Consider the following 27,686-nt stretch of genomic DNA (forward strand, 5'->3'; position numbering starts at 1 on the left):
ACTAGGGTACTGGGGAGGAGTGTTGCCAAGTGATCGTGATATTTGCACGCCATCGTGTCCTTGGAAGACACGAATTACTTTAAGACATTTCTACCCCCTGTGGAGGTGTTGGGAGGTTGAGGAGAGAGACCAGGCTGCCCAAGAGCCTCCAGCGCGCCGCGCGTCACCTTGGCGTCTCCGCACCATGAACCGAATAACGGGGAGGACGGGTGACCAAAGTTTAATTGAGATGAGTCCCTCCGATTCTTTTAACGGTGAGTTGGCATTTTAGAAATACTCTCTATGTTGCTTGCTTCAATATTTCAGCAAGTATACCTATGAAAAGCGATAGTTAAAATAGCCCAACTGGGTTAAGTTGGCTCATTAGTCGCCTCCGGTAGCGTTATAAGTTAAGGCTTACAGTTGAATTATTGTTGTATTAATAGCCCACTTCTATACTTTTCCCTAAGGAAGCTTTACTTTAATTTGCGCGTTAAACATATAAAAGATAGGCCTATATAGGAAGCCAAGGCTCTTCTGAGTCACATGTTGCGGGACAAGTGGAAAACCCCGGTCACTGGAGGGGGCTCCGGGGGGCACCAGCAACCCGCCGTCAGGCTCAGAGAGGCGGGCTCAGAACACAAAACTACCGCTGCCTTATATGGGTCGACTGGAAAGTAGTCTAAGCTTCTGGCTTCTCCAGCTAACAGATTTTATCTTATTAAATTATCTTTCGAATTAAAACAGCAAAAGGAAATACAAATTCAAGCCCTTGGAATAGCCTATTTTATATGAGGGGAATCAGTTTTAACACAACAGATTTCAGTCCAACAGACTGGACAGCAGGCAGGCACTGCGGGACATAGGTAATGAGGTAATACAGCATTTAGTTTAGCTTTGAGTTGGGCTTTTAGTCTAAACAAATTCAAACTGAGATTCAGACACACCACACCTCTCAAACTACAGTAAATGTGTATCTCTCCCTCTCATTGACCATTCACTGCCATACAAAGATGTTTGTTTATACTTTATTTGGATAAAGTTTAAATCATAAGCACTATTATGATGCTATCCATCTGTATCTACTCGCCCCTTTATTTATCACCTTTAACTTCCCACCATAATCGTGCTCTGTAGTTTCGCTTCCTGTCACAGGAAGGCGAAACGTAAGTGAGGCAACTCGACGCCCGATCCCTATCTAACTAGCTCAAATCAGGCTGTAAAACTCAGGGCTACCTGCAAAACAGAAGCAGTGTGATGTAGCACGTGAACCATTGGTCATCAGCTGTTTTTCTTATGCTCAAATCTGTTGGGTTGCTATGGACAAAGGGAGTCCCACCTGGCCCTATGGCCTTCTGCAGATTGATCAGCTGCCGTCCCTGTGGACAAAGGCTGCTCTGTATCTGTGACCAGTCTTACTGCTGGCCCGCTCCTCATCAACTTCACTAAGCTACTCACACAAGAAGCGTTCTCACTTACTGTGCTAGGCTATTGCCACATGTTGGGGTCCAATCCTTATGATGCCACTGTAAATGGGTACATTATTTATTCATTCATATCATATTTCATATTTATGTTTTGAATATGATTCCAAAGCATGCAATGCTAACTATATGGCACTTGTACTATACATCTGCTGTATGTATTCAGCATTGTATTTATCAAGGTTGTGCTTTGCCTGTATATTGCAGGAAGTAATTAAAGGAAGCCATTTATATTCGTTTTGAATAAAGAAATGATCTGTTTTTGTTTCCACTGTGTTTTGCACGGTCAATATGTTTTTTTGGCAGCAGTGTAAATATGCTCTTTGCTGGACCGGCCTAAGAATACCCTCCACTTGTCATTAATTAGAGCCACTGCTCCTCGAGCACATGTTAAGCGACTATGAGCTGGCCCGGTGGAATTGTATGGTGTGAGGCTGGCATGTTTGCTCTCCCTTTGTGCGTCCCGGTCGTTTGTTGATGCTATGACAGACAACTTGATAGCCTTGTTCCTTGAATGTATGGTGGGGCATTTTAATTAAGCAACTCCACACTTTTATTATGGTAGATTTCAATGGTCGCTCAGATTTCAATGATAAATGTTGAAATTAGAAGGAGTCGTTTTTTTAAATATATTTTCCAGCCTTTTAATAATGTCTTGTGATAGTTTTTCTTACCAAGGCTCTCTTTCTTAAGTTGTCTAAGGCTAACCCAAGTGAGTCTTTCTTAAGTTGTCTAAGGCTAAGTTATCTTACCCTAGTGCCTCTTTCTTAAGTTTTCTAAGGCTAACCCTAGTGAGTCTTTTTTAAGTAGTCGAAGGCTTACGCGAGTGACTCTTTCTTAGGTTGTCTAAGGCTAAATTATCTAACGCTAGTGATAGACGGCACCATTTGGTTACATGTCAACACTGGTCTGATCCCTGGCAGCTGTTTATTTGCATTTGCTGAAGACAACCTTTGTTTGTTTCATGGTTGTTTCCTAGTTTTCATATCTAGTTTGGCTTGATTAGTTTGTCCCCCTTACCTTTAAAATGTTTATTATCTTATTCAGGTGAGTCATTGATAATGCATGTGTTTGTCTTGCAGGTGAGAGCAATGGCCCCCACAACCCCTACACATCTGCCTCAGGATCCTCCCAGCTGGGGCAACAAGGGGTAACTACACACAACCACAGGCCCTTACATTGACACAGTCACATGATGCCAAAAAATAAACTTCCCCTCCACTGATTAACAGAGCAATGTATGAATCATATTTTAAGACATTGTCTTCACTTTGAGTGCTTCTCCTTTCAGTAAAAGTTAGTTGTTGATTCAATTTGTAACTTGCATCAGGAATCACCAATGGCGTGCGGCCAAAAAGTTCTGATTCCAGAAACACCACATAAATGTGGAATTTCCGATTTCTAGTGACTGACTTCCTCTTAAGCTGGCCGCCGAAAGTACAATCACAACCCAAGGGCTTCCTATTTTGGTCCTCACTATCTACCCTTGTGTCTTAGCAACCAGGATTATCTTTTTGGATGTCCAATGGCAGGACGCTCTCAGTCACTGCTGTCATTGGGCAGAATGAATCAGGCTGACAAGAAGTGTGTTTATATCCCACATATCCAACATATCCCTCAACAGCTAACTTCATGAAGGTGACATCGCTTTTTACATACAATTGTCGAAGGCTCTTGAATCCCAGGCTGGTTCCGCTCAGTCCAACTGCCATGCGACAGGAAACGACACGGGAAACAACCCCCAACTGTCCCTAGTGTCTCCCCCATGAACAATAACCCTGTCTTCTTCTGCTCTCCTGGTGCCTCAAACAAATGAGCTCCCTGCTGTGTGTGTGGAGTCGTGTGAGTCCCTGAATGGCAGCCAGTTCTCCCTGGCCCCCTCAGACCACAGCGACAGCCCCCAGGCCCTGCCGCTCAGCCTGGAGCGCATCAACACCCTGACGGGGGTAAGGCGCATGCACGGGCATGCGCTGTGTGGCGTGTCTGTGTCTCACCGGTCGGTGTGTCATCCATAGGGCCGCACGGTTTCAGCGCGGCCCTTGTCCTCCTTTGGTTCTTGTCACCATATGTTGGTTATGTAAACTGTACACAAATGCAGTGGGGGCGTCATCGGGGTTAACCGCTGTCTGGGCTTCGTCTTTTAACGTTGCCGCTAGAAGCCAGCGGTCGTGTGGGTGAAGTTTATTAACTTGGCGACACGGCCCCGGCCTTGTTGCTTGTTTTGTCCTTGTGTATGTGTATTTGTCTGCGACAAGAGTTCCCAGAGTCTGGATGAATGTGGGACTGGATGTGGTGGGCCACTGTGTGGGTGGGTAGGGCATACTCCCTCACTGTCCCTTACTGTTTCTTCTGCAGAGCTGGAGAAAGCGGGCACTTTTCCTCAAGTTTCGCGCACGGGTACGGCATGGTAAACCAGGCCTGTGGTGTGGTGTTAGCTACTGCTGTGCATATGCCTGCCCCCCTGTCTGACAGCCTCTGAGTTATGTAGAAGCCAAATGAAAGGAAAGATCTAGAGAGATATCTTTCCAATTCAGTTGGAGGATTACTTTATTACAAAAACGACACATACGTTTGTCAAGTGTTAGCATAAGCGTGTTGTTTTCTCTGGTTAGTGGAAACATGTGGGCATGAGATACAGAAGGTGTTGAATTAGAATGGAAAGCAGGTTGCTTGGTTCTCACCTGCGATCGTGTCTCTGTGACTGAGCAGGAGGTGAACGCCAGAGGTGTAAAATATAATTGGATGGGGACCGGCAAACACAAACTATTGTGGAAGTCATGGCTGTAACTGTGCAGTGGTTGTGTGTGTGCAAGCATGCTTCTGTGTACATGCAGAGTCTTAACATGTGGGCAGGAGGCATGTAGCCTTCGCCTGAACTTGGACTGTCGTTAAATGAACACACATTTTGACTTTGAAGGTTTTCTAAATAAAAGACTGGTCATTTCGTCATTTAAAGCTTCTAATTTAGGTCTCAAAAAACGCCTAAGAATGCCAAATGACAGCCGACTGGGTCACAGACTAGTAGGTCAAGTCGTTTATGGCTCTGCTTTTTTAGCTCATTCAAGCTAATCATGAGAGTTGGATGAGAAATTTACTTAATAAATGTAAAGTAAAGGGAAACATTTCATGTTTCAAAATGTTTGTTTCAGAAAGGGGATGCATTTACTTGAAAGCTGAACAAGCCAATCCCCATTACATCAGTCGTGTTTCGGAAAGTGAACCCTTGCTTATCGTCCATTTGAACTGTCAGCCACCCTCCTCAGGACGTGGCTTCCTGTACGTCTTTCCCCTTTCCCTTCGCCGACCCCAAAATAACACCCTCAAATCAACGTTTCCCTTAGATCTCCACCCCGCCCAAGCTCTCCTCTCACCCCCATCCCCTCATCTCGTTCCATGTTGTGAACCCCTCAAACTAGATGAGAGATGTTCATGTACATCGCCCAATACACACCCACTACTTTGGGGTTAGCTGATTGATGTACGGACGTCTCTGGCCTGCGCGGGCCGCACCTCGCGGGGCCAGGGCAGGTCCCAGGAGCTGCAGGGATCCCATAAGGGAGAGCTATAATTACCCTAAATTAGAGAGACGCCGGGGCGAGGGCCCAGTAGGAGACAGCAGCTACCATGCCATGTTCAACATGGCTCCCAGTGTTCTGGGAGACGCTTTTAGCTCTCTTTCTGTAGTTAGGGGCCTGGTATGATTTGGGATCAGGCGGGATGTATAAAGAGGCCACACGCGTCTGCTCAAAGACCCCCTTTCCCGTTAAACATGGGCGGAGTGGGAGCTGTCGGATTCAGAACATAATTGTAAGCTGCTTCTTGGTGACTCTTAAAGCGTACTGTATGGAATATGCAGGCTGGGAGGGCTGAGTTGGAGTGGTTTTATATTTGCTCAAAGGTTTATGAAGTGATTTCTTTCTTAAAGTTATCAGTTATCAGTGATCAGTTAATTATCTGTTTCCATGTTCCTGAGTCCCTTCCTTATCATCTTCATCTGTAGTTTTGCTTATTCACTTGTCTCTCGTGCTGTACTGAGGACACAACAGAGAGAGGTATTTGTTTCTGTCACAATTTATAGGTTATCTGATTTGGATCTCAGGTTGCATGGAGATATAATATGCCCTGGGGGTAGAATGAGCTAGTGAATGAGCTAAGGTTGGCAGGGGCTATGCTAGCAGTATGCTGATGTCATCTCTAGATGCTCCCCCCTCTCTCTCTCTCTGTCTCGTGTTTATTTATTTGTGAGTCTCCCTTTCTCTCTCTACCCCCCCTCTTAACCAGATTGCTAAGCAAGTGAGGGCTTGTTTTGGGGATGTCAGAGGAATGGATGGAGCGTGTTGAGCTAGGAGATGAAGAGAAAGAGAGAGTGAAAGGGAGCGGAAGAGAGGGCAGAGGAGAAGGGCTTAACCAAACTCCCTGGAGAGAGAGAGAGCGAGGCAATAGATATCCGGCCGCTCTGCAGACGCGCTGACACCCACACACACCCACCCACACACACAGAGGGAGTTGGCGATGGAGGTAAAGTGCTATTCCTTATCCTTCCCTTCCCCTTCTGCATCGAGAAAAGCCTTAGTCATTGTGAGTACTTACACCCAGTAAGGCTGGAGCCGTAGTCTCTGGCCTTCTCAAAGATCATTCTAGGGCTGCATTCCGGTCTAGTTAGCCACTGTTGCCAGCGAAGGCATTCCTGTCCACGTTGCAGTCATTATTTTTAGTCTTTGGCAGAACAGCTGTACCGGCCAGTGGCACCAGACGGTCATCTCTTCTGCTCTCCGTTGTTCCCTGAAAACACTTCTTTGCTAGACTAGTGCTCCCACCGCAGCTTGACCTGGCCTGGCTGGAGAGGCACATGGCGAGGAGGGGGGGCGGACAATTCTAATGTCTTTGTGTAAACAACAACATTGGTCCCAGATAGTGGTGGAAAGCGAGCCGAGCAGAAAGAGGTTGGGGTGGGAGTTGGATGCACCCTGTCGGGTGCTTTTTGATATTGAGTGTAAATGGGAGTCCATGACGTCATCACGACGTGTGCCCATCCCCTTGCTACGGTTCCCTGCTCCCTTATCTATCGTACGCTGCCCACCTAGCTTCATCCTGTGCCTCGTACTCCCTGCAATGAACACCATCTCTCTGGTTGCCACAGCTGAGATGTCAGCCTGGTAGTGTGGTGTATTTAAATTAGCTTGAGCTTTGTCAAAGCAATATGACCCTGGGCTGTTCTCGGATTAAAGCATTTGCATCGCATGGGATACAGTTTGAATACTTACAGTGAAACCAATGTCCTGACCTCAACACACTATCGGTTCATGTGTGTTTGTGCAGGATATTTATTCCTTAACAACAATGTTTTATGGTCCGTATCATGGCTCACGTCGCATGGGTTGTGCTATCAGCTGATGATAGGAGAATGGCGTGGTTTGAGTGCCGTGTTCATTTGATTTGAGGGCCATCTTGAGAGCAAGGGTAATCATCTTTTCATGGGTTGACATGTTGACGCCTGGTCTGTTTTTCCATCTCCTAGATTGATAAGAACACACAGAGTAAAGACTCTGTGTTCTTCCGGGACGGAGTGCGCAGAATTGACTTCATCCTGTCATACGTGGACGATAAAGATGGAGAAAGGAAACAGGTGAGGAACGGAAATGCACTTTAATACTGAACGTTAATAATGTTCATTAATAATGTTCATGAACTAATATCTTCCAGTTATGTCAGTAGGTATAGTAGAATGGCCTCAGGCTATGTCCGGGTTTGGGGTTGTAAATGAACAATGTTTGTATAGCTCTGTTATATTGGCCCCGCTGCCCTCCCCTTGGCCACAGCTCTCCACACCAAGAGATCCTCTCACCCAGGTGCCAGAGCTGCATGGTGGGCCTCAGCCACCAGGCAGCTCTTGTTGATTCCTCCAGACACACACTTACCACATCCACAGACAGTCTTTCCCTCCAACTCACTGTTTCCACTGGAGATGCTCAGATCATACGCTTGCAGCATGAATTCCAGTGGTTTGTCGGCAGAAACAGTCTGGATTTTTCAACAATATGTTTGTTTATTCCTCTGCAGGAAAGGAGAAGGGAGTTTGAGGCCAACCTGCAGAATGCTGGCCTTGAGCTGGAGACTGAGGACAAATCGGTGAGGAGCTGCCCTGTACTGTTGTGTCTTCTCATTGGACTGCGCATTCTCAGGACGTTGTTGTTCTTGTTTCTCTGTTTCTGTATTAAAATACTGGCTGTCTTCTTATGGGATAGTACAAAGCACAAACTGTATGTTACTTAGCAGTCCCTGGACCACCTCTTAAAGGTCCCATGGCATGAAAATCACTATATGAGGTTTTCTAACATTAATATGAGTTCCCCTAGCCTGCCTATGGTCCTGCAGTGGCTAGAAATAGCGTTAGGTGTAAATCGAGCACTATGTATCCTGCTCCGCCTTTGAAAAAATGAAAGCTCAGACGCGCAGATTTGGAATTTGGCCCCATATGTCGTCACCAGGTTACCCCTTTCTCTGCTTTGCCCGCCCAGAGAATTTGGCCTGACAATGAGCTACGATGGTACGAGAGCCACATGTGTATGTGTGAATACACACACTGTAACGAAAGTGTTGTACACTTCTTTATTATTTGGATAACACCAATCTTCTGCTGTTGGTGTTATGGCGCATAACACTCAACATAAGGTAAGGTTTGCGTAAAGCTCCCATTTGGTGAAAAGACTAGACTGTGTCGGATTCTCTGAGCTCTCTGGTACTTCCAAAACGAGAATCGTAGTGGGGGTTATCTCGGCCATGGTTGAGAAGGAATTGGGGGAAAGGAACTTTGGCTTTGACACCCTGAAGTCCAGATTGAACTGCGACATGGATGAGAAAGGGATTTTTTTTTGCTCATTGTGTGACTGGCTCGTAGTGGCTATAATTCTGTACCACGGCTGAATTTCTTGACCGTCTTCAAGTACTGTATTAGGGGCCCTAACACCTATATAAAAGCATCCACAAAATAGCATGCCATGGGACCTTTAAACCAACACATTTTATTGGATGGAGAGGACAGCTTGACCTGATTTACCTCCTGCTACTTTATGAACTCTAGCTGAACTAACCACCTGTGAGTTGATTAAGGCTGAACCATCATCTAACAATGACTGAATAGATAATAGTTAATCATCAGTTACTCTACAAAGCCCTGTACACATGATCCAACTGCTGTTCCTCCTCCTTCCTCCTCCTTTCTCTCATTCTCTCTCGGCAGGAGTCGGACGACGGGAAGACCTTCTTCCTGAAGATCCACGCTCCGTGGGAGGTGCTGGCCACCTATGCAGATGTGCTAAAGATCAAGGTTCCCTTCAAGGCCAACGACATCCCGGACCACAGCCAAATCCCTATGAACTGGCTGTCCACACCGTTCCGCCTGCCCGAGCTCATCATGCACCCTGAGCCCGACTACTTCACTGCAGCCTTCAACAAGGATAAGGCCGACTTCTTCCTCATCGACGACAAGGACACCTTCTTCTCCCCATCGACCCGCAACAGAATAGTGAGTGCCCCTCCCCCGTCTGACCACCGGTCCACTCTCTAGTCCTGGAGTCAGGGATCATCCACTGGCACTCAACTAGTTTGGTCATATTAATAAAACCATTTTTTATACAATCATAATACAAATTATAAAGATTATTATAATATAGGTATAATTGTTTTATAAAACAAATTACTTTTCAGCTTGATTTTTTATGACTTTTCCTAAATCTATGGGGTGAACATGGCAAACATGAAATTAACAAAAAGTCCTGTACACATTTTGTACACATCGGTGTTGTTGGGGTCATTCTGACCCCTAGCACTATTATTCTATAAAACCCTAATTCCTATCTCGTTTTTGTTGTGTTAGATGATACTGAGGGCTCCTACAGATTAATTTGTGTGTGTTGTGTGTGTGTGTGTGTGTGTGTGTGTGTGTGTGTGTGTGTGTGTGTGTGTGTGTGTGTGTGTGTGTGTGTGTGTGTGTGTGTGTGTGTGTGTGTGTGTGTGTGTGTGTGTGTGTGTGTGGCGACCCGGCCCCAGGTCTCTCTCACGCAGGAAAACACTACACGCCAAGATCCGTTCAAAGCGCAATAGGGCGTTTACTCATTAATTAACGGAAAAACCCCGTGGGTCTGTGCCCAACGCAGGGAAACCAAAAATCATACTGGTGACTCCATGAGCCACGGTACAGTCCAGGGGTTTGTCTCTCCGGCCGGGCCGGTCTCGTCCCTGGCGAGGGAGGTCACTCCCATCGGTAGTGCCGTCCCAGCGGTGTGTTCCGTGTCGGCGCTCGTCGTCCCGGCGTGCAGGTTCCCTCGTGGCCGCTGGGGGAAAGTCTGATATATCCACGAGTCTGCCTGTCCGTATCGGTCCTGGAGGTGCCCTCCTCTGCTCGGCTCGGACTTGCACTCTGCCGTCGGTATGAGTACCAGAACCAGGTCGGCGGGCTGAAATATGCGCAGCTTGGCTCCCCGGTTGTAGACCCAGGCTTGAGCTTGCTGGGCCTGCCTGAGATGGTTCCTGACGATGGGCCAGACCTGCGCCTTGCGGTCCCTCACCTGCTACATGTGGTCCACCATAGTGCGATGGGGGGATGGCAGACTCTCCCATGCCTCCTTGGCGAGGTCGAGGAGTCTCCTTGGTCTTCTCCCGTATAGCAGCTCGAAGGGGGAGAAACCCATGGAGGCTTGGGGCACTTCACGGACTGGGAACAGGACATGGGGCAGGAGCTGGTCCCAATTTTTCCCATCGGTGTCCATGGCTTTCTTAAGCATCTGTTTTAGTGTTTTGTTAAAACACTAAAACGTGTTGTAAAAAAAAGTGTTGTAACACGAGCCCGTAAGTCTGGGGGTGGTACACCGATTTCCAGAGCTGCTTCACCTGGAGGAGAGCTCTCGGCTTCTCCTGGGTGGTCTGTTCAGTGGCCGTCAGGGTGTCCGGACCCTGGTGCCCGGGACAGTGTCCTGGGAACCGGAGACACGGCCCTGACCGTCCCTCATCCGCGAAGGTCGACGGCATGGAAACGTCCCGGTTCCCGGGACACTGTCGGGCTAGGTGTCCAGTCTGCCCGCAGCTGAAGCACCGTCTGTCCTCTCGGGGCTCCTGGGAGAGGGTCGGCGGTCCCGCTGGGGGTGTTCGGGGCACGGGATTCGGACCTCGTCGGTCCCGGTGCGTTTCGGCGGGCCTCGAGGGGTTCCGGATGCTAAAACTCAGTTCTTGAGCCACCTGCCAGTTTTCCAACTGCCAGACCAGCTCATCTACCGTGCCGGGGTGGTTGGTGGCGAGGGTTCTCCGGGCCTCGGCCGGGAGCTGATGGACGGTATTGTCTATCAACACCCTGTCCAGGAGGCTGGGTCCCTCTCCGTCTGCGAGCCATCTGCGGATCAGCCTCCTGTGTTGGGAGATTTGAGTCTGCACGGCGCCTCGGCAATCAAATCGCCATTCGTGGAAGTGCTGGGCCCTGGCGGCGAGGCTATGTCCATAGTAGGCCAATATCGCCTGTTTCAAGGCAGGGTACTGGCTGGCACGCTCCGGCGCCAGGTCTTGGCTGGCCTGCTGGGCGGGTTAGGTGAGGAGGATGTGGGCCCACTGGTCCTCCGGCCAGCTCTCCCGACGTGCTGTCCTATCGAAGGCCTCCAAGTAGGCCTCGGTTCTCTTTCCTGGGAGAACATCAAACAGCCTTTTAAAGGGTACCTGGTCTTCCACGTCCTCTGCCGCAGGTGTTCTCCATTGCACCAATTAGAGTGACCCAATGGACGCTCTCTGGCTCCGGCTGGTGGATATCGGCGGTATATGCCATCCACCACCTCTCCCTCGGGCCGCCTGGCCTGAGGGTTTGGGACCGGGTTGCCACAGTGTGTGTGTGTGTGTGTGTGTGTGTGTGCGCGTGTGTGTGGGTGTGTGTGTGTGTGTGTGTGTGTGTGTGTGTGTGTGTGTGTGTGTGTGTGTGTGTGTGTGTGTGTGTGTGTGTAGGGGTGTGAGGAGAAAACAGTTCCCATGAGTTCTCTGATCATTCAAGAAGCAATGGGAGAGGCAGGACATATTTCCCATGAGAACTCACTGACAGTTCTCATGGGCAGTTCAGCAGCTCTGATCATTCTTGCAGTATGTGGGATGGGGCAAACAAAGTTCCGGCGAGAACTTTGATCATTCGACAACATTTCTCTTTGCATTTGTGCCTCAACTAAACATTTTGAAATGACCACCAGACAGAAAAATATTTGTTGCTAATGAGGTTCTGTCACAGATGTTTCAGGGTGTCCTCCTGATGAGAATGAAGCCAGTGAGATAGGACATTCTGACCCTTCTGTGGTTTCTCACAATTATACCCTCTTGTTATATCTCAACCACCAAGAACTGACATGACATCCAAAAATGGAAAGCTGCTGATCCCCAGTTATACAAGACAGGGTAAACTGACTGCATCTAAATGGTTCCAGGCCCCACCAGATATGCTAGCAGCAGTCATATACAAGACAATCTGCATTTTAACCATATTTTATTTGACTGAATACATTACTATATTTAAATATCAACATAAAGCCCTGGAAACAACAAAACCTAATTTGATTTTCAATATAGGTCAATGAATGATATCGTACAGTGATTTGCATATTTCGCAATAGTCAAATACAATCAATACTTGATGTATAAGGGGAGGTTGGGGGCAGTCATGTATTATTTACTGGGCTATAAAAATGGTCAGTAGAAAGGCCGAATGAGGCTGAGAGAGAAACTTGGTTAAGACATTCAGTTGCAATTATTTTCTGCATGTTTAAATTGCTGGGGTCAAATTGACCCCAAACATCAAAGCTGTACGTTTATTTGAACATAATAGGAGGGTTAACAGGCAACAAAATGTTTTGGGAATTCATATTTAAACTAGAAAATGTCATGAATACATGGCATATAGTTGACCTCCTCCTCCTCCCCCTCCTCCTCCTCCTCCTCCCCCAGGTCTTCTACATCCTGGCCCGTTGCCCCTACACCACCGAGGACAAGCAGAAGAAGGGCATCAAGCGGCTGCTCAGCAACGGGACCTACTCCTCGGCCTTCCCTCTGCACGACGTAAGCCTTTTACCACGCCAACAACCGATATTATCTGCAGAATCCATGCCCTGAATGCTGTGTGAGGATGACGATGCGGATGATGATGATAGTGATGATGATGATGGGGACGATGAGGATGATGGCGATGAGGATGATGATGACGGTGATGATGTTGTGACCTCTGTGCAGTCCAGGTACTATAAGAAGTCGAGGGATCCTAACTGTGAAAGTGAGCGCTTCAGCCTCTACAAGCACTGGGCCACGTTCCTGTGCTTCTTCAAGGAGCAGCCCCTCAACCTCATCCGGTAGGTGCCCAACACTACTCACTCGTACCTGTGTCCTGTTGTTCATGTCCTTATGTCCATTGTTCATGGACATAAGGACATGAACAATGGACATTGTTCAACAATGGGTTCATTGGGGTTCATTAGGGAAACCCAATGAACCCATTGTTCATTGGGTTTCCCTAATACTTAAACTCACTCATTATTTTGATGCACATTTTGGCATTTAAGCATTGCTGATTACGATGGTTTTAGATTATATTTTATTTGCCAAGATGCGGTTAAAGTAAATAGACGGTATTTACACACAATCATTGGTGTTATTAATATTATGTTAACCAACACCACTAATCGTATTGCCCTCCGCTGTTCACAGGAAGTATTATGGAGAGAAGATCGGGATCTACTTCGCCTGGCTGGGCTTCTACACGGAGATGCTGTTCTTCGCGGCGGTGGTTGGGCTCATCTGCTTCCTGTACGGCCTGATGACCTACGAGGAGAACGAGTGGAGGTCCGTCCCATGGAGATCCATGTTCGACCCTCAACTACGAAGCTTCAGTAGTGCAAGACTGTGCTATGTGATTGTGTCTATCTTTAAAACACTGCCTTGTTGTTTTTCATTTTTGTAAAACAATATGATAAAAATGTACATTATGTATATATATATACACTACCCTTCAAACCTTTGCGGTCACCCAAACAATTTCAAGTTTTCCATGAAAACTCACACTTTTATTCAACGGTTTTCTAATCATCAATTAGCCTTTTAACACGTTAATTTCTAGTGACCCCAAACTTTTGAACGGTGGTGTATAATTTCACCTTTGTTACTATTTCCTATGCAGTAAAGAGATATGTGATGAAAACATCGGAGGCCAGATTATTATGTGTCCGCTGTGCGACAAGAAGTGTGGATACTGGAAGCTCAACTCGACATGTAGTTCCTCCTGGGTGAGTCACAGTCCTATTAATACACCAACATAATGTTCCTTTCTTTAAACACTCTTTGACTTTCAATAAGCATTACTCTAATGTGCTTCTCTTCTCAGCAATCGCACCTATTTGACAACGTAGGGACGGTGTTCTTTGCCATATTCATGGGGATCTGGGGTGAGTAGTCACTCGTGAGGCAGCGTTCTTTAGCCAAACAGCGCCAGCCAGTGGTCAAATAACCCTTTTTGTGGCTTGTAACAGCAGGTATTTCGATTATTTAACCTCAAAAAAAGCTCACAACCAGAGTACAGTAGTAATAGTAAAATGTATTAATTCAAAAGCATACTTTATACGCAGGCCAGAATTTTGCTGTGGAAGTCTACTTCTATATTCTGCCCTTTTACTTTGGCCAACTAGATGAATGTAAACAGTCTTCATCCCCATGGGGATATGAAGGCGTTGCACGTGTTGAACAGCTGCAAACATCAAAAACGACTACAATTATATTTATATAAATAATAAAAACATAATAGTGGATTATATTTGACAATGTGATAAGCGGCCCAAGTAACTGGGGTCCTGCGGTCTGCCCGCGGTCTGCCCCCTGCAGTCACTTTGTTCCTGGAGTTCTGGAAGCGGCGTCAGGCCCGGCTGGAGTATGAGTGGGACCTGGTGGACTTTGAGGAGGAGCAGCAGCAGCTCCAGCTCAGACCCGAGTACGAGACCAAGTGCACTAACCGCCGCCTCAACCGCATCACGCAGGTGCTTGTGTTCCCATGGTTACCATGACCCAGACCGCGCTCCGCGCTGAACCTTTGGTCACTTCCTTTTCTGCGCTGGTCGTTGGGGTCTGGAGTTCTAGAGGAGAGAATCCAGGCCCAACTCTTCAGTACCGATTTGTTTAATCAGCGTCGTGGAGGATTTCAGTTTTCTGTATAGTTTATTCACCTGCCTCAAAGGAGCCTCAATCATGGATGTTGGATTGATTATATCATGTCTTAAAATGAAATACCTTATAGACTATGCATCATACCAATTATTTTTGAATGAGCAAATATAAAGGGGTATGGGACCATATCCCCCCCCCCCCCCCCCCCCCCCTCCGCTCTAGGAGATGGAGTGGGTTCTAGAGCGGACCACTGCTGATCTGGTGGGCAAGGTGCTGCTCTGCTGGGCCAGCATTCTCCTGTGGGTAAGGCTGGATCAGCACCCCCTGAATGCTCTGGTCCTGAACAACAGACCTTGCGCCGCAGTGCACCAACGCTTGTGTGGAGAAAATATAATATCCTAAAGAAGAGCGTTCTGGAAAATACTTACATATAGAGTCAGAGTGCCCCAGCAGGCCCTGAAGTAGAGCATTCTGGAAAATACTCATATTTGGAATGCCCCAGCAGGCTCTTTGCCCCGCAGTGACCTATTGACCCTGCAGGAGCAAACCTCTTCCCGATCTTGGATCAGGGCTGAACCCTGCTCTGCCTCCGGGGTGAAGCTCTGGTTTCTAAATCTCTTCAGAGTTCTCTTTTCAGCATAACAACCAGTGCAATGACTCATAACTTCTCCATGCTTTGCTTGGTCGCTCTGTAGGAGATGGAGCCCTACTTACCCGTAACAAGCAAGTGTGCTCGCACGTGCCTGTCTGGAGCCACCGTCCTGTTCTGGGTGAGCATGTGTCTCTATCACCTTTCATGTAATTTCAAAAATAGCTTTTCAGTACCAGCCACCAAATATGTTTTTATAATATACAGCGATTTAATTAATCTATGATGTGAACAAACATCGTTATCCCCATAACAGGGCACTATGGTCCCTGTGACTATTAGAATTTAAAATATTGGAATATCATATTAACATACGTTAAAGCTAGATTAAGAGATGTATAAATTGGTGCTCAGGGAGTTTGTGTGGTTTCTGACCGCATGACCGTAATCTAATGTGTTCCAGTTGGCATTAAACCAGTTTGCGTGTGTCTATGTGTGCATGTGACACATGCACGCAGCGCTTGTGATAACAACAAAGCGCTTTATGATAACAACAAAGAAGAGCCGGCTTCCCACTGATGCTCTTCTTCTGCGCAACAGAGCTACTGAGTTCCTCACGTCTTCCCCGTCCCCGTCCACCTCCCAACCCCCCGCCGCTCCCCAGATCTCGCTCATCATCGCCTGCATCATCGGGGTGATCGCCTACCGCCTGGCGGTGTATGCGGCCTTCGCCAGCATCATGAAGGACAGCCCCACCAACAACCTGCACATGGTGGGCTCCCTCATCACGCCGCAGCTCGCCACCTCCGTCACCGCCTCCTGCATCAACTTCGTCATCATCATGATCCTCAATCTCATGTACGAGAGGGTGGCCATCTGGATCACCGACATGGGTGAGGGAGCCTATTGAGCCCGGGGGCAGCAGTAGCTCAGGAGGTAGAGCGGGTTGGCTGGTAACCGGAAGGTCGCTATTTACATTTACATTTACATTTACATTTAGGGCATTTAGCAGACGCTTTTATCCAAAGCGACTTACAATAAGTGCATTTGTTACAATAAGTACATTTGTCATAAGAAGTGAAACAATATATCGCTGTCGGTACAGTAAAGATGTTCATAGAACCAAGTGCAAGTATTACAATCGCTACGCTAACCCATTCCCCGTGTAAAGCAGCGATAGCAGCTACTGTAGATGCTACACAATTAAGTACCTTGAATAAGTGCAATGTACAAGGGCCAGGACGTACAACATTCAATGGTGGCTGTGCATTGGTTTCTATGCAGAGTCGAGATGAACTCTGAACAGGTGAGTTTTGAGTCTTTTGCGGAAGCTGTTGAGCGACTCTGCGGTCCTGACATCGGTAGGGAGCTAGTATTTAGAATCACGGAACCTCCTAGCGAGTGTCGAGTTGCCCTTGAGCCTCACCCTGACTGCTCCTGACGAGCTGGCTGTCGCCCTGCCTGGTTCTCTCCACCGTCGGTGTGTGAATGTGTGAATGTATGGTTGTAAGTCACTTTGGATGTTAATCTTAATGTCCCCTCAATGTTAATATAAATCTGAGACTGTTTCTTCATCGTATTTTGGAATTTATTTTAGTTTTTTATGTGCTTTGGCAATAAAAATGTACATCATGTACATGTACAAAAATAAAGCTCTTTGATTTAATGAAATGAAATTGACGGAGCGAAAGATGTGAAGGGAAATGCTTCTGCTTCAGGGCGGTTCTCCAGTAGTTCAGGAGTGACAGAGTCGCAGTCTACCGCTGGTCATTTACCTGTTGCCTTGATGTGTGTTGCAGAGATCCCCAAGACCCACCTGGAGTACGAGAACAAGCTGACGGTGAAGATGTTCCTCTTCCAGTTCGTCAACTACTACTCGTCCTGCTTCTATGTGGCTTTCTTCAAGGGCAAGTTTGTGGGCCACCCTGGAAAATATGTCTACATGTTCGGCAAGCTGAGAAATGAAGAGGTATCTATCTATCTACCTGTCTGTTTGTCTGTCTATCTGCCTATCTGTCTTTCTGGCTGGCTGTCTGTCTGTCTGTCTGTCTGTCTGTCTGTCTGTCTGTCTGCTGTATCCATCTATGTTTGTCTGACTCTCTGTGTCTCTTTCTGGGCTCTTATTACATTTTGAACATCACACAAGTTATTGTAACGGTACTGCCCCCCGGTGTGTTTGCAGTGCGACCCAGGTGGCTGTCTGATCGAGCTCACCACACAACTCGTTATCGTGATGACCGGGAAACAGGTGTGGGGCAACATCCAGGAAGCCCTGGTCCCGTAAGTACCACCTCTGTCCTTCACATCTTCCCTCACAGTGTGCAGGTATCTCCTCCCTGCGTAGACCGCCCCCTAGTGGCGGACACTGGAATGCATGTATTGGATCCGTCTATGGGTGTGTGTCGCCCTGCAGGTGGCTTATGAACTGGTGGGGGAGCCGCAAGGCTCGTAACCACCCGGAGAGCCTGTACAGCCGCTGGGAGCAGGACCACGACCTGCAGGGCTTCGGCCAGCTGGGGCTGTTCTATGAGTACCTGGAGATGGGTGAGCGTTCACAAGCCGCCACGTCACGGCCCCTCCCGCTAGGGGTCGTAGTGTGTTGATGTACAGATCAGAGGGGAAGGGAGTGTTCGATATGGTTGAACATAGACCTCCACTTTGTCTTGTCTAATCTCTCTCTCTCTCTCTCTCTCTCTCTCTCTCTCTCTCTCTCTCTGTCTCTGTCTCTCTCCCTGGCCTGGCTCTCTCCCTGTCCCTCTCTCTCATAGTGATCCAGTTTGGGTTCATCACACTGTTTGTGGCCTCCTTCCCACTCGCCCCCCTGCTGGCGTTGTTCAACAACATCATTGAGGTGCGCGTGGACGCGTGGAAGTTCACCACCCAGTTCAGGAGGCCCGTGGCGTCCAAGGCCCACAGCATCGGGGCATGGCAAGAGATCCTCAACGGGGTGGCGGTCCTGTCCGTGGTCACCAACGTGAGGAGACTCTCTCTGTAGTAACCTATCTGCTGAACGGTGTTAGTGTGAGCAGTCATTCTCTGATGTTGTTCTCTAAGCTGTCGATGCAGCTGTCATAATATTATCAAAGAATCAGACGGTTGTAGTCAGTGTTTCATTTGCTAGCTGTCAGCTAACCTACTGTATGTGCTACCAACTGCTAAAAAATATTGCAGATGTTTTCTGCAAGAATTGGTATCTGCTCATCAGCAGAAGAACAATATTGCTATCTCGTGGTTGTTAAAAGAACTTCATGAACTCAACACACCATTTCACTGCTGCGTCCTCTTCCATTGGCTTAGTCATCGGTGGTTGCGTCTCTTTGGTTGTTTTTTTTGCCTTTCTCCGTCTGAGGACATCCAATAAGACCCCAGCAGGTTAAAGGTTAACCCTGGTCCATCCGGTCTTCGACCGGAGCTTATGATGACATGTCCCCAGGTTCATCCTGATGCTCACCCTTCACCCTCTGCCTGCTCTTCTCTCACCCTCTCACCTCAGGCGTTCATCGTGGCCTTCACCTCGGACATGATCCCTCGGCTGGTGTACATGTACGCCTACCAGACCAACGGGCAGCTGAGCATGAAGGGCTACATCAACGACAGCCTCTCCATCTTCAGCATTGACCAGATCCCCGCGGACAGCCGGCCAGAGCCAGGGGAGAACCCCGCCTGGTTCGACAGCTCCATCACCACCTGCAGGTGGGCGGGGTGGGGGGGGGATGGCGATGCATTTGTGTGTGTCTGTGTGTGCGTGTTTGTGTGGGTTGGTGTGGGTGTTGGGGTGCGTGTGTGTGTGTGTGTGTGTGGGTGTTCGTGTATGAGTGTGGGTGTCTGTCGAAGTGGCTGGTGGGGGATGGTGGTGCGTGTGTGTGTGTGGGGGGGGGGAGGGTTTGACAGGTGCGTGTGTGTGTGTGTGTGTGTGTGTGAGCTCATGTGTGTAAGCAAACACATTGCATTGCATATATGCGTGTATGTGTGCGTAAGTTATTCTCCCCTTCACTGATAGCAAAGTTTTATATTTTTAGAATGAACAGTTACAACATCTGCACCAAAGTGCTTATTGAACAAATTAAAGGCATAAAAGGATTCCCGGTGAAATATAACTGATACAGCGGTGACATGAGGGCGTGTGAGGCTCTGATGCTGCAGGTCCCTCACAGCTGGTTGTGTGTCTCCAGGTACCGAGACTACCGCTACCCCCCGGGCCACGAGCAGCAGTACAGCCACACCATGCAGTTCTGGCACATCCTGGCCGCCAAGCTGGCCTTCATCATCATCATGGAGGTAACCCTGGGCCTTCACTGGCTCCCTCGGTACACAGTGAACACAGTAGTAGTGGTACCACTTCTCCCTCCAACACTATTGTCAACACAGCTATGTTACGCCCAGTCAACACTGAGCAGAGGCAATAGGCCTTCTTCACTCTATCTCTTTCATCCCCCCTCCCTCTCTGTCTTCACTCCCCTGTCCATAAAGGTGCGTTCACACCAAAAATGAAGGCGAGTTGCGAATACAATGCAAATGTTGGACCAATGGATGAGTGGCGCGAAACGAACAACCTGATTCACAAGGATATAAGTCGCACGAACACTTGACAGACCTTGGTTTACACAAGGCTAACCAGCTGAGCGTGGTTTTCACCAGACTAATTAGCTGACTGTGATTTACACCAGGCTAACCTAGGATGACCAGACTTCCCAGTTATTCCGGGACAGTCCCGATTTTGAGTTGCTTGTCCCTAATCCCGACCAAAGCCTGTCGGGACGCTAAAATGTCCCGGTTTCCACCAACCACTATGAAATGTCCCCTTTTGTCCGCGATTACATAGCAAACGTGGTCTTAGTATAGCCCGATCATTAACTAAAAACTACATAGAAACATTAAAGCATCCAGCATATGATTTCAACAATGTGTGCGGGCATAAGCAACAGGGATGGTCACAGTCGCACAATGGATTGATGATGGAAACCAATGGACGAGCTTTGGGCGGAGAAATTTCAGATGCAGGGAGATTCTGTACAAAAACATATGTCTTATTTGTCAGTTTGCCGTGTGTCTGCCTGGCACTAATGCTCCTGTTGAGCTGATCTTTCCATAATGAACAATACTTGGACCGACGAGAGGAACCACATGACCGTTCCAACCTTAAAGGTGTTGCTTGTTACACAGGCCAAAGACACCTGTCCGCAATTCCACAACAGCAGGCTGTCAGCAAACATCAATTTTGGAGCAAATTCACTACTCAAACAAATATGTGTAGGTTTATGAGTGTTTGAATCTGCTCTATGAGGTTAAAGCCTCACCCACACAAACACACACACACACACACACACACACACACACACACACACACACACTACATTGCTCTGTTCAAAACTTTCTGAAGCTTCAGGCTAATTCATAAAAATATATAGTCCCACACACCTCACTGTCTTTTCATATTTTCTTTTAAATGTGTATATAGGCCTAAATAATAAAGCAGGTCGGTATATGCAGTGGAAGCTTGTCCAGGCCCTGCAAGTCAGGATGTAGGCTATGAATCTGAACACATTTTTAGGAAGTGGCCATCCCCAAAATCCACCAGAATACAGGAAATCACATCTACCAAATCAAATCCCTGACTGTGCCCGACCCACAAATTGAGTCACCAGCCACTGGTCCTATGTGTTGAAATTGAGCCAAATATCTGCGTCTGTGATCTCACATGCACACGTACTACGGTCATGCAGTGTCCCGGTTTTAGTTTCAGGAAATCTGGTCACCCTAAGCTAACCGTCTGGGCGATTCTAGGGTCAGAGCTTTAGGGGTGCTGAGCACTCAATGAGCCCCACTGCCACACCACCCATCCTTTTTTCACACAAAAACAAAAAATATGTCTATTGAAAGATAACTTTATAATTTTAACATTGGTTCAACTAACTCAAAAGATTTTTTTTCTTTTTTTGGAGCCCTTTCCAGAACACCAGCTTTATTGTGACACAGATTCACACAGACAGCCCCCTGTAACAAACACAAAACCTTCTTCACTCAGCTGGTTTTACTGACCGTTAACTCCATATGCCTCCTTTTGTATCAACAGTAATTAGATTAGATTAGATTAGATTCAACTTTATTGTCATTGAACAAAGTAACTGGTACTTGGACAACAAAATGCAAGTAATCTTCTGCAAATTATTTACAAATGGCCATCTCTAATCTACTTGGTTGCACACCTGTCTGAACTTTCATAAAACAAGCTTCACATCAAGAGCAAAAAAAAGAAGGTAAACCCAAAAAGTCAAAAACATCTAGATTATTTACCCAGGTCTTGAAAATACTTAGAAATTAAAGATATAAAAAAAGAAAGAGAGGGAAATCTTTGATAGTACTTCCCCTGAATCCCCCATTTGGCTCTTCCATGTATGCAGGTAATTCACTCTACTTTGGGAGAGTTAATCTATGTCGCCACATTTTGAGGGTGGCAAACCTGTCAATGACCCTTTGGTGTTCAATTCTTTCAAGCAACTCCTTCTCAATGGACATCACAGCTAGGTGCTGGAGTCTGCTTTGGCCTGTGGTCCTGCTGAGCCATGTATGGAGCCGACGCAAGGCACAACAAGACCGCTCACATGTACAGCTGCTAACTGGTATTGTCAAGGCAACCTGCATAACAGCTTTCAGTGAAGGGAACATTTCAGAATCTAGGAGTTTGTACACTGCTAGCATGTCCTGAACTGTAGTGGTATCACTGCGTTTCTGCTTCATGGTGTCAGTCACTGCATTTTTGTATGTCACTGCTTGGGCAATGTCAATGGTCTCATTCTGTAGGTATCTGTGTAAACCTACTGTTACAGACAGGAGAGTGTGGAAAATCATCAGCAAATACACTGAGGAGAATTTACTGAGTTTTGCCCTCAATCCAACTGCTGTAGGTGTCTTGATTGTAGAGAAGCACTCAATGATAGCAGGCAAATTATAAATCACTGCAGTCACAGAATGAAGCTGGCATGCCCAGCGTGTAGTTGACAACTGCACAAGTTATTTTGGCTGCAACCCTAACTTCTTTTGAGTGTCTACAAACTTATGGTGGTTTACAAGGGAGACCCTAAAGAAAGAATATAGACTTTCCAGCATGTTGAAGAACTCTGTTGCTTCAGAGACAGCTTTGCATGTGTGGCATAAAACAAGATTCAACTCATGTGCATAGCAATGCACATAAATTGCCTCAGGTTGCTTTTTTTAAAAATGGGTTTGTACACCCCCAACATCCCCACTCCTGACAGCTGCCCCATCGTAGGTCTGTGCCACACATTTCAACTGATCAATTCCCTTCTTTACCAACTGATTTTCAATTGCAGCTGTTATCAAAGTAGCATCAAACTGTGACACCTCTGTAAGGGCTAGAAACCTTTCTTTGACGGCACCCTCAACAGATACGTACCTAACACAGAGTGCCAACTGTTCTGTCTTTCCATCCCTGGCCTCATCAGCCATAATGGCATACATATCTGCTGTCTTTATCTTACTGATGATATTTTTCTGTTAATTCTTGTGAACAGCGCTCTATCATCTCATTTTGGCTATCAGATGAGAGGTATGTGGTGTTTGAAGGGGCTGTGTATGTCTGCAAGAAGGGATCAAATTTGGTCAAAAGTGACATGCACTCTAGGAAATGGCCTTTTTTGTGACTCATCCGTTTCATCATGACCTCTGAATGCTATGCCTTGCTTCCCCAAGAAGCAGGTTACTGCCAAAATACGCTCTAGGTATTTCTTCTTCTTTCACTGATTTCAGTGGCACTTGCTGCCTCTATCTGCTCTACAACATTCCCTTTTGACAGGCTTGCTTTGTAGCTGTTCCAACAAACCACACTGTCTTATGTGACTGTGTTGTTTCATGTTTTTGAAACTTGCTAAGTGCCTTTTGCCAGTTATTCACTCCATCATTAACAAGTGCATCCTTTCTGACATTTTTGCCAAATACCCTACAAGGAAAGCAGAAAGCAGCATTTTGTCTAGCTGAGTATTCCAGCCATCTGAAACTTTTGAACCACTGTTCTTAAAAGGCTCTTTTTGTGTGCCAAACTGAGTATGAGGGTATTGAGACAGCTTTAACTGTTTAGGACCAGTGTCCTTATCCCCTAAGTCTGAACAGCTCTCTTCTGTCCCTGCCGCTTTGGCTTGGTGGGCTCTATGTTGCCCTCCCTCAGTCTCTTCATTTCTTTCACTAGTCGATTCCCTCTAATCCCTTATGGACTCTCCCTGTTCTTCTCCTCCTCCTTTAATATGAAAAAATGTGGTGTAAAATAATGTTACAAAAAGTAAATGTAATATAGGCTACTTAATGCCAATAAGTTAGCATAGGAGTATGAGTAGTTACTGTTTTGCTTGCCACTATTCACTATATGTCAATTTATTGTTGTTGTTTTCTCACCTGGTTCTTCCTGCATGCTCTCCCTTTCCCCTTCTCCATCTTTCTCTCTTTCCCTTCGCACTGACAATCATACACAAATGTATTGTAGGCAGGAGAGTTGAGGTCAGTTTGTCATGTCACAAAAATGTTATGGAGACCATTTACGGATTCTAAGGATATGATCAAAAGGCACACAGAGGCGTGTCATTTTAAATATCTTTATTATTATTATTATTATTATTATTATTATTATTATTATTACTATTGGGCTTAGAAACACAATATTTTTTTAATCACAAAGTCCTTTCACAAGAGAAGCTGTATTCTTCATTGTGGGTTTGAAAAAAAAAAGCAGGGGACCTTTGCCTACATAAGCAATTTGATACAACATAGATAGCTGGTTTATATTATGTTACTTTAGATGAACACTTTTCAGAAAAAAAAAGAAAAAGAAGATAGGTCATTATGGACTGTCCCTAGTCTCTTACCTGAATCTGTCTTTTTTCTTTTAAAGAACTGTCGTATGTCCATTGCTCACTGGCAGGCCACACACACACACACACACACACACACACACACACACACACACACACACACACACACACACACACACACACACAGAGAGAGAGAGAGAGAGTAACGCTAGGAGTTAGTATATACTACTACGCCTACATGAATGTGATGTGATTATTATTGTTGCAAAGCTTGGTTCAGGTTAAATCCTCTGTGAAACATGAATGAATACAGCAAAAAAAAACATTTAACTTTATTTTATTGTCTAGTTTGATAGTCAGACACAACTGAAAAATAACAGATATAAATCTATGAATAAATAACAATTTATTAAAAAAGCCACAGTGAGTGTTTTCACACATACTGGTGGTGTACAATGATATGTCGTTTCGTTTTTCAGCTGTACACACGTTTGTTTTCACTCTGGTCCAAACGCCGCACCACTGGCAGGGCTCCATGTTTCCACGACGACGGACCAGAAAAGACGCGCCCGACGTCATGTTGACATGACTCCCGATTGTTAAAATGAGTCTCAAAGTAACGATAATCTTTAACAAAAGAGACACACGTACGCACTACACAGGTACTTGTGGCGATGCCGTTTTTGCTTGATAAATGGACCGCTCCAGTTCGACTGTAGCCGCGCTAATGGTGCTAACGGAGCTAACCGGGCCAACGGAGCTAACTGGTAAACGGTGCCTGGACTCCAGCACTCACCGATATGGTATCGGAATCGGAACAACTCTAGGTAAAAGGAAAGAAGTGTGAGACACAGCTTTGGAGCAACTTACTAAATTGATTCACAACACTTCAACTAAACGGAGTCGCGCTGGACGACGGTCGGGCTGCGGAGCGGTGCAGGTACAGAGGAGAAGGAGGGCGTGAGAAGAGGATGATACCATTTGCTAAGCGGGGATGTTTTCATTTTCGTCCTTCACATACATTTTAAACCACAAACTACAGAGTATGTTTTGGACATTATTTAACATTACCAAAGACAAACAAAAATTTTAGAATAACAGCATTTCTTACTCCCAAGTTTTAGGGGAGCTGAGCCCCAGTGTGGTTTAAAATAGGCTAACTAGCTGAGCGTGGTTTACACCAGGCTAACCAGCTGACACAGTCCCCTTACCCCTCTCTCCTCAGCATGTGGTCTTCCTGGTAAAGTACTTTGTGGCCTGGCTGATCCCGGACGTCCCGTCGGAGGTGAAAGCGCGCGTGAAGCGGGAGCGCTACCTGGTGCAGGAGTACCTCCACAACTACGAGGTGGAGAAGCTCAAGGACCAGCTGACCTGCAACACCTACAACGACTGCACCTGCCCCCCAATGATCTACCCCTCGCTGCCGACCCATGAGGTGCTCTCTGAGTGCCTCTAGCAAACGAGTGTGTGTGTGTGCGTGTGTGTGGTCTCCTCACACCACACCGCGACCCCGCCCTCACCCTGTTGATTAAAAGAGCCCTGCTAGTAGTGCCTATCATGTTTCACAAGGCCACAACTTTACTTTAAGAAGAAGGATGCAGTAGTTGGGGAGGATTAGGGGTAAAGGTGCAGCCAATGGGCTGAGGGCAACACAGTTTGCATGCATTTGGCTGCCGGCTAGTGCCTCAGTATACTTGACGTTAAACTTTGGACGGCGTCCCGATGCTGAGAATTGTTTTTAACTCAAAGGGAATCAAAGATGAAATGCTGTATGACACTCTCCGAGCCAGGGCAGCTTGTTCACTGCTGTTTAACACACACTATTTATTTTCCACTATGAAGTGCCACTATCACTAACCAAAGAGCGAAGGGTTCAGTTGACATGATATTGACATATATGGCGAGAGCAATTTCTTTTCGTTTATTAGTTCTTGTTTTTCCTCCTGATGGTTGAGGGAGTATGCCTTGCTTTGCTACCTGCTTTGTTGTGTCCGCACAAGCCTTATCTAAGTGACTTGAAACCAGCGAGGAAGGATCACAGTATTATGTTATTATGTATTTCTATGCATCCCGTCAATCCTTCCCTCCCTCCTCCCCTCCCTCCCTCTCCTCCCTCCCTCCCCTCCATCCACCCTCCTCCCCTCCCTCCCTCTCTCCATCTCAGACTCACCACCTTATGTGTTGAGTGTGGGCCTGTGCGGGGGGAGTTGCCATAGATTGGGCCCGCCTCTGCCTCTGCCCTCTTATCCCACCCCACTGTTCCCAGCAGTGTTTTGCTCTAACCTGTTCAGTGGGCCGGCGCGACCCTGTTGACTGTTGACACTGAGAGGTGTTCCTGGAGATGAGAGACTTGAGCGATAGAGTGGAGGGATCCATTTTTAATGTGCTTCTGTTGACCAATAGCTGTAAGGCTAATGAAAGCCAGCCCCGCTCCATCGTTGGAGGGCTGTTTGTCTTTGGCCATACAAAGCGCTTCGGTCCTCACTTAGCTGTTTTGTTTTTTTGCCTACGAATCAGATTGCCACACTGTCGATGTAATGAGTATACATTCACATTTGATCTATTGTTTTGCACAAAGCACTTAATGAAACAAGAACAACCGTGGCATAAACACATGTGTGTAATCCTACACTACATATATAGAGCTTTATAGCATTAGTGTCAAGGTGATCGCATCCCTGGTTTGATTGGAGCAGCTGGGATGCAATAGTAGTGGGATATAGTTAGACCATGTTTTAATTTCTGATGCTTACTTTTGAACATAGATCAATAACTACACAACAAGAAATAAAAAGTATGTCAAATAGTGAACTCTGTTTCAACATTATATGAAGGATATTTATCATGTATATTATACATACATAAGTTATGCAAGACTTTTAATTTAAATGAAAGAATGTTTCATTAGTCCCCCTGTCTGAAAGCCACATAGCTTTGTGTATTGCTGGTCTTCTAAAGTTTGCTTTTTTATACCTTATTCTATTCTTGAATAATGCCTGTTGATGCCTTAATACCTCTTTCACTGTTCTTTGTGATTTATTTAATATATATAATTTTCTTCCACTCTACAGCTGTGCCTTGCATTTCTTTTCTTGCTAAGCTTGAGTCGTTATACTTATTTCATATATTTACTGTATGGAGAAGAGAAGAACAACAATGTATTAAAAGTTGTGACGGGGGTTTGTTTCAATTTATTCTCTAATTTTTATACACTGCATTGTGCAATGAATTAGTTCTCCTGGCAAGAATTTACAATCTACAATAAAGAAGTAGTTGAAATGTGCTGCGCGTCACAGGGTGTTTTATTAAATCACTTGGATGTTGAAACATAAAGTGGACAGTCAACTGAAATATTTTATTTGCCGCATTCTGCGGTAGCTTTGTTGAGCCTGGCGCCACAGAACAGATGGCTGAGCAGGCCGAGATAACTCAGCGTTTGCTCTGGTAGTGGGTGTGTTTCCACCACAACACACTGCATAGTTGCTTCACAAAGGCTCCTCAGACATGGGCAACACTTACAACCAGGTAACTGCTAAGGTTTATAGTTCTGTGTTATAGTCAGTTATTACAGTGTCAGATATTACAATGTGTTATCAAAGTGTCAGTTATTACAGTGTCAGTTATGCCAGTTATCACAGTGTCAGTTATTAT

The 27,686-nt window shown here is 46.4% G+C and overlaps 1 protein-coding gene across 2 annotated transcripts; it reads left to right on the forward strand.

Annotated features, from left to right (window-relative positions):
• On the forward strand, positions 1 to 27,318 carry ano5a (anoctamin 5a). 2 transcript variants are annotated; one of them, XM_079743486.1, is made up of 20 exons: positions 1 to 254; positions 2,546 to 2,613; positions 6,982 to 7,089; positions 7,524 to 7,592; positions 8,704 to 8,988; positions 12,429 to 12,539; positions 12,711 to 12,826; positions 13,182 to 13,316; positions 13,651 to 13,756; positions 13,855 to 13,915; positions 14,349 to 14,500; positions 15,323 to 15,397; positions 15,881 to 16,109; positions 17,016 to 17,185; positions 17,399 to 17,496; positions 17,630 to 17,760; positions 17,985 to 18,190; positions 18,710 to 18,909; positions 19,389 to 19,494; positions 25,261 to 27,318. In XM_079743486.1, exons 1-20 carry the CDS (start codon positions 185 to 187, stop codon positions 25,489 to 25,491), a joined length of 2,727 nt encoding a protein of 908 aa, XP_079599612.1. In that variant the 5' UTR covers positions 1 to 184; the 3' UTR covers positions 25,492 to 27,318. The 2 variants fall into 2 exon arrangements, with proteins under 2 accessions (XP_079599612.1, XP_079599613.1); XM_079743487.1 differs by lacking the exons at positions 1 to 254; positions 2,546 to 2,613 and adding an exon at positions 5,969 to 5,981.
• The last annotated feature ends 368 nt before the right edge of the window (positions 27,319 to 27,686 follow it).

Source organism: Pollachius pollachius (assembly GCF_949987615.1).
Source record: "Pollachius pollachius genome assembly, chromosome: 9".
Taxonomy (NCBI): domain Eukaryota; kingdom Metazoa; phylum Chordata; class Actinopteri; order Gadiformes; family Gadidae; genus Pollachius; species Pollachius pollachius.

What these genes read in the sequence shown, in the direction of transcription:
- ano5a (XM_079743486.1), top strand. Translation starts at nt 185, where the DNA reads ATGAACCGAATAACGGGGAGGACGGGTGACCAAAGTTTAATTGAGATG. An exon ending in CCCAGCTGGGGCAACAAGGG is followed by an intron (nt 2,614 to 6,981) that starts GTAACTACACAC and finishes TCCATCTCCTAG; the next exon opens with ATTGATAAGAACACACAGAG. An exon ending in CGACATGTAGTTCCTCCTGG is followed by an intron (nt 13,757 to 13,854) that starts GTGAGTCACAGT and finishes TTCTCTTCTCAG; the next exon opens with CAATCGCACCTATTTGACAA.